The 12,751-nt window shown below is 36.4% G+C and overlaps 1 protein-coding gene across 1 annotated transcript in view; it reads right to left on the reverse strand.

Moving 5' to 3' along the window:
* Positions 1-12,751, reverse strand: part of WDR17 (WD repeat domain 17) — an 89,968-nt gene that overhangs the window by 32,806 nt on the left and 44,411 nt on the right. The window contains exons 11-17 of the mRNA XM_049631802.1: positions 12,608-12,694; positions 7,186-7,350; positions 5,058-5,260; positions 3,925-4,074; positions 3,706-3,836; positions 3,278-3,403; positions 2,102-2,257 (exon numbers count right to left, since the gene is read on the reverse strand). Coding sequence (XP_049487759.1) covers positions 2,102-2,257; positions 3,278-3,403; positions 3,706-3,836; positions 3,925-4,074; positions 5,058-5,260; positions 7,186-7,350; positions 12,608-12,694 — 1,018 coding nt within the window. The remainder of the gene's footprint in view (positions 1-2,101; positions 2,258-3,277; positions 3,404-3,705; positions 3,837-3,924; positions 4,075-5,057; positions 5,261-7,185; positions 7,351-12,607; positions 12,695-12,751) is intronic.

Here is a 12,751-nt window from a genome sequence, read left to right on the forward strand (position 1 = left end):
AACTGAGCCACCCAGGCATCCCTGATCTTCATATTTTAAAAATTAGACTGTTCAATCAAGGCAAGTGAGACAATTATATGGAAAACATGGACTTCACTGAACTCATGTCTAGAAGGGAAGTGAGGGTGAAGAATTCTGAATATCGCAACATGGATCTAAACTTCATTTTAATTAAGGTTCTCCCAAACGGTAGAATTCTACTACAATCACGGCTAGAAGATTTGTAATTAGCCTGAAAATAATAGGTTAAATTTTAAATAGGTAAATGTTTTCTGTTTTTATTTAAATTCCAGTTAGTTAACATAGAGTATAGAGTTAGTTTTGGGTGTACAAAATGGCAACTTTTTAATACTACATTATTTGTAGTCGTGTTTCCTTTTTCTTTAAGTTTACTTTTATTTATTTTGAGAGAGAGCAAGCGGGGATGGACAGAGAGAGGAAGAGAGAGACAAAATACCAAGCAGGCTCCACACTATCAGTGCAGAGCCAGAACGGGGGCTCAAAACTCATGAACCAGGAGATCACGACCTGAGCTAAGTCAAGAGTCAGACGCTTAACTGACTGAGTCGCCCAGGAACCCCTGTGGTCGTGTTACCTTTTTAGAAAAATGTAACCCAAATTATGCTTTTAGGGAAAATTTGTCTTTATTATAGTAGAGGCAAATGCAAGAAACAAGTTAAAATGTAGATTGAATGAGCTTTGAAATCATCAAGCCTTTTCTATAAAAACATGTCCTGTAAGTGGAGAGATTAACTGTTTTCCTAATCTCACAGAATTAATCTCAAGGAATCAGAAACTACAGAAGAAGGATATCGTGAAGCGCTCCAGAGACGTCTGTATTTCTTAAGGATTGGAAGGACAGTGTTTTGGATCGTTAAGAACACTGATGACCTTGCACAACAAAATTCTCAAGCTCCACAAGTGGACACTGTGAAAGTATCTTTAAATGTGAATTCAATATAGCTTTAAAAAATATGTACCCAAATATAAAACTCAGGAAGATGAAGAATTAGTATTCTACCAAAATTTATTTATTCTTTTTCTTCTTGAATTTGATCCATACTCTAACAGTGTCTTGCTAGAAAGGTAACCTTTAAGCCAAACCTCTATTTCTTTAGAAGTAAAATTTTTATACTGCTCCTGAACACTTTATAGTTTGCAGCGTGTTTTCAGTAACATTTTAAAATGACATTTTGTTTTAGGTCAAGCAGTAATTATTTGTTTCTAGTGTATAGGGGAATAAAAAGGTGAGATAAATTTAATTTTGATATATTTTAATGTAACTTTATTGTTCACTTTTACTTTATATTATTTAATAGTACACTTAATAGTATTTTGTAATTATAAAATAACTAACTTAGCGCTTTTCATCAACTATGAAATGAATCCCTGCCATTTTTTTTGGAGGGGGGAGGGTTGGGAGAATTTTTGTTGAACAATGTAGACATTCAGAAAAACAAAAAGCTCCATAAATTTTCACAAACTGAAAACAATCAAGTAACCACATCCAGATCAAGAAACAGAAACCCCTTCTCCTTCTTGTCTTAGTTTGTTTGCCACCCACTTTGCAAAAATAACCACTACCCTAACTTTAATAGGATAGATTTATCTTAATCTTTTTCTTGAAAACTCTGTTTTGCTGAATCAGTCCTCTCAGGATGTGCCCTAGGACCTAATTCACCAGAAAATCCTCAGTGACAACCCTTCTTGTGGCCAGTGTGGGGTTTAGTCACAACAAATCGTATTAGCGAGGGGAGCCCAATGTGAGCAAATTAGCCAACATGGGTATTTTTTAGATATCAAAGGGAATCAAAGATCCTACCCCAGGGCAGTGGTTCTCAGGCTTCAGGCATGTGAATAACCTGGAGGGCTTATAAAAGCACAGGTCGTTGGGCTACATCCCTGGAGTTGCTGATTGTGTAGGTGTGGGCTGGGAAATGCACGTCTAACCCGTTCCCGAGTTAATGCTGATGCTGCTGGCCTGGGAAATCTCACTCTGGTAAGTACTGTTCTCAGGCACACTACCTGAGATAAGCTTAATATTTAGTCTTCCACCAATGCTTACAATACTTTGTTAAACTCATTGATTTTAGCACATTACCTCTCCAAGTTCAACCATAAGTTCACAGTATCTCTGAATTTGTCCTAATCTCAAATGTATTTCTGCAGCCTCCTTCAGTCTTTCCTCTTTAGTGGGCACACCAATACCACCACCAAATTTAGACATCTTGACTGTTGTTAATTCTTGGGCTTCAGACTGGTTAAAAAGAAAACAAAATGTTCTAAATTTTGTTACACAAGAGCTGGTGACAAAAGATGATTATAAAAGCATTACATGGGCACAGATTTTAAAAGCAGATAGCAATGGAAATTAGGTATTTTTAAAAATCAATACTTTTTCTCTATAAAACATGATACCTCTTTCACCTTAATATTTTGATGTGTGTGGGGAGTAAAGAGTAGATGTGTCTGGTATGGGGTAGAGAAAGGCTAAATCCCACTGTCCTTAAAACTTAGCAGCTGTTATGGTTAGATACAAGTCCAGGGGCCAAAAAGTAGTGAATGATAGAGTGATATGTAACTGGTGAAAACATATATGAAAACTCTCAAAAAATTAAAAGTGACAGGCTCACTCTCTAGGCTCTCCTACTGTCAGGTGGTAAGAGTTGTAGTGGGTAGGTGTCGTTTGTGATCAAGGCGCTCCTTTATGAAAATAACTGTTCCGTATGACCTTTCCATCCACATCTCTGGAATGGTTCTCCTCACCGACAGTTGAGTTAACCGCGGATATTTCATTGCAAATATAAAAGCTATTTCCTCTTTCAGGTCCCAGGAGTGGTCTGTTTGTATGGTATGTCACTCCAGGGATAAGGTCACTGATAATTTCGAAATGAAATTCATTAAGAGCTATAATATGGCCAGTTTTGATAAAACGTATCCGAGAATACAGCGTATTCAGCCTCTGAGACTAAAATCAGAGGGGTCCACACGTCATGGTCACCTGGTAATAGGGTAAGGGTAACACCACTTCAGGTGGTGCCAAGTGACTTTGAAGAATTACACGAGATTCAACCCATAGAAACCGTGGCTGCCTTAATCTGGTCTCAAATAATTCATATTCTCATGATCGGTTTTTACTATTTATGTTCTTAGTGGTTACTCATTTTACTTTACTAACTCTAATTATGTAAATTTTGAAAAATAATGTTTATATTTTAACAGTGAAAAGGCAAAAATAATTTGGGCTTGAGTACATGATCCTGACATACATACTTACCGTTCTAAATTTAATCAGATGTTTCAAATGCATTATTCCTTTACAGTAGTTCTGAGGGAGCAAGCTATCGTCCTGTCCTTTTACCACAGCAACTAAGTTCCATAAGTTGTCACTGCCACCTGGAGGCTAAAAGGTTGATACAGAAAAACCAAAGATACAAGGATGAATTAAAAACCACACGGAACTTTGCATCTTCACAAACACAATGAAGGCATATTTAAATTGAAAGATTAACAAAATTATAACTATGCTTTATCTCATTTATTGTTCCTGGTTTCCATTTGTTTTATTACTCTGTACGAGCTATGTTCAGAGGGACCCACTGAGTTGGGATGATATGAGCAAATACGAGATAACTTGAGGACAATAGTTGTCATGACTCGTTTAGACTACAGGGAAAATGTTCACCTAATTCCTATAATACTCACTGATAAACACTCTGAAAACCATCTTAGCTTCTTTGCTCGAGGATTACCAGTTAGCTTCTCTATTTCGTGTTTAATATCTCTTGATACTTTACCACACAATAGAGGGGGAGTGCCTTGTTCCACAGCATGATCTAAAGAACAGACATAATTCAGTGAGAAAGGATTGCTTAGAAGATAGTATTGAAAAAATAAAATCTAATGCATGCATGTTGGCAATACCAATGTTCCCGATAATTTCTTCCCAAGATCTGTCTGCCAGAATATTTATTGGTAAAGGAGCGATTAAAGGTGTTAATGACCAGAGTCTCACTGTAGAGTCACGGGAACAAGATGCCATGGTGAAGGGGCGGCTGGGATGGCATGTTAACCCTGATGGAAAAAAAGAAACCTACTTTAACTAAAGTAAACACTGAAAAATGCTTTTCATCTGTATGTATCTCATAAAACTTCTACAGAATTGAAGTTATAAAGGAGTGTTTTAAGACAGCATTTCTATTTTGGCTGAAAATGATACAAGAATATAAGAAATTATTTAGCATAGTCTATTAATATGGATACAAAATTGAATAATGATTAGCAAATGGTCCTGGATGAAAATGTTGAAATTACATTTCGGGTGGTTCAGCAGCAAGCATATTATCACGCCAATGGAGTACATGGTAATGGTAATGGTAATGGTAATGGTAATGGTAATGGTAATGGTAGATGGACGGAAGTTCCAACTGAAAGAAGGAACAGTTGGGACCTTCCAGTTAACAACATCCAGAAACAGTATCTCTCCCACACTCAGCCCCACTGCTTCAACTAAAAGTCCGCTGATATGACATATATGGACACAAGTGGCTAGAATTCGGTACCTTTCTCTAAGGAACCATTTTTTCATCAAAGTTTGGGTTTACAAATGAAAGTGACATGCAAAAGACAAGAAATCTGGTTTCCATACCCAGCTCAATTATATTTATTGACTTAGTATCACATTAAAATATAAAATATTGTCCTAAATATCCAAGAGTAAAGGCAGAAGAATGGTTTGGTAAGTTCTATCTACTTAATCAATGATTCCCTGTTTCACAACTTCTTTATGAAGAGATGGTAAAGGAAGGGAGAAAAATCCAAGCCATATGTGTGTGCGTGTGTCTGTGTGCACAGAAACACAAATAATTTCTCATGACGTTTTGGATTATCTTGTGTATTCTGACATTTCAATAACAAACAAGTACAATTTCTAGTAAGAAAAACGTTATTTTAAAATGAAGCACTGTAAGCCTTATTCAAAAAATATTGCTTTTCTCAGAAATTATAACCATCATTAATACAACAAAATTTGAAAGTGAACATGAAAAACACATTACCATATACATCTGCACCGTGATCATAAACAGTATCCAAACAAGTTCCTTCTCGAGTGTCCCATACTTTTATAGTGTAGTCCCAGCTGCCAGACAGGAGAAGGTAAGGGATCTCAGTATTCCACATTAATCCCCTCACAGGTGCAGTGTGGCCACTAAGAATGTTTATGCAAGCATCCTGAGTATAATCCCAGATTCGAACAGAACTGAAAACAGAATATTATGTATATGATACCATTCAAGTTATAACTTATCTAAAGTACTGACACACTCTTAGTGGAGTACAATTATTTCTCCGTAAACTGGAAAAGCTTTTTAGTTTCAAGTTCTACTACAATTCTTTTCATCGTGGAAATGAACAAATAATTAGGCTAGAGTTAGCCTACTTCAGCATATTTTTCCTTACTTTAACTGTTCCTTTACTACTGATACTAAATATACTACTCCAGTTTATATACTTAAAACATTTCTTTCTTCAAGAGAAATATCCAGAACAGATAAAGCCAAAAGAAAAATATGACTAATAATACATATAAAATAATCTAACAACCCTCACATTATTTGTACATCATGAAAATATAGCATGTTTGATGATGGGTATTATTTGAACAATCAATTCATCTTTATGCTCTTATCAAAGAGTAAATCATTCCTTCATGTTTTGGTCAATAAAATAAGTGGCTTAGTCAGTGTGCAATCAGTCTAAAATCAAGTACAAAATTCAAATATAACTGAATTCATGACATTACTTGAATCTACCCATTGTGCAAAGTAAAGAAGACACATTATATAATTTTATTTAAGGCATATTTATTTTTGCTTTCTATTATAAAGACTTCCTTTTTCTTCCCCTTACCCTAGTACAGGACAATGTGTCCAGGCATATCATAACCTAACTTTGTGCTAATCTCTTATGCTACCATTTAAGTTACTTTTGGTTGATATCACTCTTTCATAAATAAGATTATGCTGAAGTGAGTTGTATCAAAATAATTTATTCTAAGAGGCATTCCCTAGAACAGGTATTGCTTTATGACATAATTTAGATTAGGCAAACATTAGGCTAACATAATTATATTTGGTAGCCAAACACAAAAAGAGTTTGATATACCCCACTGCACATAAGCATTATTTACAGGTGCCAACAGCATGCTATCACCTATATGACTACTAACGGGATCAATAACCTGAATTTACAAGACTTTCAAGTTTCATTATCATAAATAAGTAAAATGCTTACTACTACCTTTCTGACAAATATTTCTTAGACAATGGTTGAAGATTATACTTTTTTCCATGTACCCATAGAATTTAGACACTGAAGTCTATGTTAACAGACTTACCATAAAGTCAACTCCTTCACTTTGACATCATAACCTTACTTTAAGTAACATTTCCAGTGAAAACCCACAGAAACTTCACATTGTTTTTCTTATGAAATTTGGATGGATGCCAAAATTTCAAGATGAAAATTATTCAATATTAAACCTGTGGTGACTGTATACAGATTTCTATCTGCCTAAAGTAAGATTTTTTTTTACCCTAATTTATCTTGTATTAAAATAGGGACCAAGCTGTACTATGCAAATCTATCCCGTTTTAATATAAAACAGAAAAGATTTCAGGAACTTTTTCACAAACCCCGAAAAAAAAATGTTAAATCACTCTCATTTCTAAACACATTCTGTTCACGCTAAAATACAAGATCATCTTCTTTTTTCTTTTCCTAATGAAAACAGAGTACAGCTGTTTTCCATATTAAATATTGGGTCATTATTTTAAAAAATTCTTGTGTTTTACAGAGATTTATTTGCTTTGGATCTTTTTTCTCTTTCCGAACTGATCCTTTAAAAATTTTGTTTCTGTTAACTTTGTCTCTAATAAGATAGAAATAAGCATCCATAGTAAACAAAACAAGTTAAGGAAATAGAAATCATGAATATGATGACAACTTAAGTGTGGCAAAATTTAATTTACTTTTGGCTAAATGCAATTAGGTAAGTGTTAACTGCCTGTGTGTACTTGCTACATATTTTCACCCAAAAGTTGGATCACACGAATACGTACATTTCTAGAAAATTATAAGCTTATGATTTTAAGGACTAAAAAATTAAAATCCAAAACTACATACCCGTCATCAGAGCCACTGCAAAGAATTCCTTCCCGCAGAGGAGACCATCTAACATGGAACACTTTGGCAGTGTGCCCACTAAAGACTTTCAGCGGTTGATCAGAGCTGGTGGCTACGTAATAGACACGAACATTTTTATCTTCACAGCCAGTGGCTATCATGTCTCTGAAATATCATCAGTGGCACATGAAAATATGAAAAAAGTTGATATTATTTGTTACTGATAATTTTAAAATGTATTACAGTTCTCATTTCTGAAACTAGAATTTTTTGCTTCCTTAACGTAGTTAGAAAACTCACAGAAGTAAAGCCATTATTTCCAGAAACTGCCATAGTGTGAAGAGTTTCCTTATATTCCCTTTTAATTGGTTGAATTTTTATTTTTAATCTTAGATCAGAGATCATGGAATCTGTATTTCTATAAGGTCTTTTTTTAAATGTCCAGGTTCATAACTTGGTGAATATTTCTCCTACCTTTATTATTTCATAGCTATTGGGTCATAACGAGGGTCCGCAATGGTGAGTAACTGAGATTTGCCTTTTTGCTGGTAAGCAAATTATTAATCATAGAAATTTTTCTGTGGCACGAGTACAAATAGCAATGCTTCCCCTGAAGGATGCTGGGAAAGCTCCCTGCAGACAAGGCTGTCCCAGCCGACGAAAGTTACAGTCCTGGGTTGCCAATTCTCTTTGGTGGCTACTCCAGTAGGAGATGCTTTAACTGTTCCCACTAAGGATCCTCTGGAAACATAATATGTGGATCTGATCTTTTCATGATATTCGTTTGTTATTCTCAAGAGACTGAGAGTAAACTAAGCAACCATTTATACCCTAGTGTCATACTTGGAATACTGTTCCAAATGGAGTTAGGGCACTAACTCCAGCACTAACAGGGTGGAACTGTGGAAATCACTAATGATCATTAATGATCATACAAACAGCCCCCACACTCTAAACGTAAAGAGAGGAAGTTACACATTTGGACCCAACTGTCATCACAACCTTCTTTCAAATTGTTGATTTTTGTCATACGGGTCATAATACTTATATTTACTTAAGCCCACATGCAGAAATACACCAGTTTGCAACTGGCATGCCCACCTCTAAATGTGCATTATCACATCTGCCTAAGTCCCACTGATAAATGGGCCAGGTTCTACACATGGGGAAATACACTTTGCGTAATACAAATATTTACACGTATACATGAGTACGTCTTCGTGGCTATATGTATGTGGATACATAAATATAAAATCTTAAAAATTAAATAAACATTCAAGGAATGTACAGACATCCAAATTGTAAATTCAGAGATATATTATGAATAAACTTTGTAAGTTCAAGGTATTTTTCACTTATCTCCTAAGGTGCTACCTAAAATATGGATACTCTATTAGAACATTTTTTAAAAAGCTTTTAAAAATAAAAATGAAATTTATTAGGTACACTTGGTAGTAAGCATGCAAGTTAAGTATAAAGGACTTTTTTTTAACCAGGAAAACATATTGCGTTAATATCTAATTTTTATTTCAACTAGTCAAACGCTTACCAACCATATAAAGCAGAGAAATACGAATGTAGAACTAGTCTATCGGTCGGATACAAGGTAATCCTATCCATTTGTATACTGAAGAAATACTTTTTAAATAGTCACTTTGTTCAAGGCACAGTGAGGGTCAGCAGCACAGTGTTTTGCTGAGAATACACTCCTAAAAATAGAGAACAGTTGCTAGTTGCTAATCTCATGGAGCTTACATTTTAGAGGGTGAGACAGCCAATTTCCAACTAAAATTTAATTTTATTATGTTTTTTTAAAGATTATATATGTATACATTTATTACTCACATGGCTAATATTTGTGTGTCAAGTAGTTCCTGGTTGATTTTTTTTCATCACGAGTGTACTCTTTAACCTCCATCTCCTATTTCCCCCATCCCTTCATCCACCTTCCCTCTGATAACCATCAGTTTGTTTTCCATAGTTAAGAGTCTGTTTCTTGGTTTGCCTCTTTTCTTTCCCTTTGCTCGTTTGTTTTCTTAGATTCCACATGAGTGAGATCCTATGGTATTTGTCTTTCCCTGACTTACTTCACTTAGCATAATACCCTGTAGATCCATCCGTGTCATTGCAAATGGCAAGATTTAATTCTTTTTTATGGCTTAACAATATTCCATTGTGTACATGCCACATCTTCTTTATCGTTCATTTTAACAGGACTTGTTCTTACAACCCATGAGCACAGAATGTCCTTCCATTTCTCTGTGTCATCTTCATTTTCTGTTCAAGTGTTTTACAGTTTTCAGAGTAGAGGTCTTTCCCCTTTGGTTAAATATATTCCTAGAAATTTTTTTGGTTTTGGTGCAATTATAAGTTGGATTGTTTTCTTAATGTCACTTTTTTTTTCATGAGAGAGAGAGAGAGAATGAGAATGAGCATGGGAGAGTGGCAGAGGGAGAGAATCCCAAGCAGGTTCCACACTAAGCATGGAGCCCAACATGGGGCTCAATCCCATGAACTGTGAGATCATGACCTGAGCCAAAATCAAGAGTCAGATGCTCAACTGACTGAGCCACCCAGGCGGCCCCTTAATTTCACTTTCTGCTGCTTCATTATTACTGTATAGGAATGCAACAGATTTCGGTATATTGATTTTTGTATCCTGCAATTTTACTGAATTCTTTTTTCAATTCTAATAGTTTTTTGGTGGAGCCTTAAGTGTTTTCTTCATACAGTATCATGTCATCTGGAGCTAGTTAGAGTTTTACTTCTTCCTTACCAATTAGGATGCCTTGTATTTCTTCATGTCTAACTGCTGTGGCTAGGACTTCCAGTACTATGTTGAATGACAGTTGGGAGAGTGGACATTCTTGTCTTCTTCCTGACCTTAGGGGAGATGCTCTCAGTTTTGACCACTGAGTATGATGTTAGCTGTGGGTTTTTCATATATGGCCTTTATTATGTGGAGATATGTTCTCTCTAGGCCTACTTTGCACAGGGTTATCATGAATGGATGTTGTACTTTGTCAAATGGTTTTTCTGCATCTATTGAAATGATCATATGGTTTTTATCCTTTCTCTTGATATGACATATTGATAAATTTGCGAACACTGGACCACCCTTGCATTCCAGGAATAAATCCCACTTGATCGTGGTGTATGATTTTTCTTTTTTCTTTTTTTAGAGAGAGTGAGTACATGAGTGGGGGTGAGGGGTAGGGAGAGACAGAGAAACTTAAGCAGGCTCCATGCCTAGCACAGAGCCTGACACAGGGCTCGATCATGCAACCCTGAGATCATGACCTAAGCCAAAATCAAGAGTTACATGCTTAACAGACTGAGTCAGCCAGTTTCCCCTGATTTTCAAAAAATTTTTTAAAGTTTATTTATTTGGAGGGGGAAAGAGAGAAAGAGAGACAGAGAAAGAGAGAGAGAGAGAGAGAGAGCGAGAGAGAGAGAGCGAGCGAGCAGGGGATGGACAGAGAGAGAGGGAGAATCCCAAGCAGGCTCTGCACTGACAGCATGTAGCCCGATGCAGCATTTGAACTCACGAACCGTGAGATCATGACCTGAGCTGAGATTGAGTCAGATGCTTAACCAACTGAACCACCCAGGTGCCCCTGAATTTTTTTTAATGTTTATTTTTGAGAGATAGAGAGAGACAATATGTGAGTAGGGGAGGGGCGGGGGGGGGGTGGAGACAAAGGATCCAAAGCAGGCTCTGCACTGACAGCAGAGAGCCCAATGTAGGGCTCAATTCACTAGCCTTGAGATCATGACCTGAGCACTTAACCAACTGAGCCACCCATGTGCTCCCAATGTTTAAAAAAATATTGTTGGATTTGGTTTGCTAATAATATTTTGTTAGATTTTTGCATCTATATTCATGAGAGATATTGACCTGCAGTTCTCTCTCCTGTGGTGTCTTTACCTGATTTTGGTATCAGGGTGACACTGACCTCATAGAATGGATGTGAAAGTTATCCTTTCTCTTGTATTTTTTTTGGAATAGTTTGAAGAAACAGGTACTAACTCTTTAAATGTTTGATAGAATTTGCCTGTGAAGCCGTCTGGTCTTGGACTTCTGTTTTGGGGTTTTTTGATTATTGATTCAACTTCATTGCTGGTAATTGGTCTGTTCAAATTTCATTTCTTCCTGCTTTAGTTTTGGTAGGTTTTATGTTTCTAGGAATTTATCCATTCCTTCTAAGTTGTCCAATTTGTTGGCACATAGGTTTTCATTATATTCTGTTGTAATTGTTTGTATTTCTGCGATGTTGGGTGTTATTTCTCCTCTTTCGTTAATAATTTTATTTGGCATCTCTTTTTTTAATGAGTCTTGAATGAGGTTTACCAATTTTGTTCATCTTTTCAAAGAACCAATTCCTGTTTTCACTGATCTGTTCTGTGGGGTTTTTGTTTTTGTTTTTTTAGTTTCTATATCATTCTTTTCTTTTCTTTAAGATTTTATTTTTAAGTAATCCCTACACCCAGTGTGGGATTCGAACTCACAACCCCGAGATCAAGAGTCACATGCTCCACTGACTAAACCAGCTAGGCAACCCTGTATCACTGATTTCTGCTCTACTATTTATTTAACTTTATTTGTTATAATTAATTTCATTACGTTAAGTGTTCCCAGGATATCACAGGAGAAATCTACCTAATACGGGGGTCAAAGAACACTTTTCTGTAGAAGTGGTTTGGACCTGAGAGCCAGAGCAGGGATGGACATTACCTACATACAGTACAGATGAGCTGTACTGTATGGGTGTGGGGCTGGAAGCAAATCCTAGATAAAGGGAGACAGCATGAGGGAAAGCTGTGGCATGAAAATGAGCTGTCTCATTTTTACATTATTTCACAATATCTAAAGAAAGTCTGAATTTCTATGTATAGTTTATATAGCCTAAGGAGAGGTTTGAAACGCAAGATTCTTGGAAGTGCGGTGACTTGAAGGATCGGTTTTACTAGGGGTTTGAGTTAAAAATTGGATCAATTTTTAAATCTGAGCCGACGTTCATATGGTGAATACACTAGGGTCTTAAGCAAGGATGACCGTTCAGAACTCTGCATGCGGGTTCTACGTTTGAGGAAGTCCTCCAATGCCACAGCATAGGCATGAAGTGGGCAGCGATGGAGAGTCCTGGTAGGAGAAAACCACTGGAGAGATCGCTAAGTGGGTTTAGGGAAAGGGCTACCTACACCTCTGTGGAGAAGCTACATGCAGATTAGACTTGCTCTGCACTTCTTATTAGCTAGCCCTCTGCTTCTTCCTAGAGCATCAGCTGGAACAATCACAAGACCAGGCAAAACGACCATTACCTAAAAAGAGTGAGGAGTACCACCGATGGGAGTAACATTAAATTTCATGGTTACTTAAAAGCTACGAAGTTTTTACTTATCTCGAGAGCAGAATTCTTACTTGTTGTTCTGGCTCCAGTCACAACCGAACACCGCAGCGGGGTGCTTGTATCTGTGCAACACTTTACCGTCAACCGTTCGGATAATACTGAAAGCAAGTGTGACATATTAATAGAAGAAAAAACACCCTAAATACGTTATTCAC

Source organism: Panthera uncia, chromosome B1 (genome assembly GCF_023721935.1).
Source record: "Panthera uncia isolate 11264 chromosome B1, Puncia_PCG_1.0, whole genome shotgun sequence".
NCBI lineage: Eukaryota > Metazoa > Chordata > Mammalia > Carnivora > Felidae > Panthera > Panthera uncia.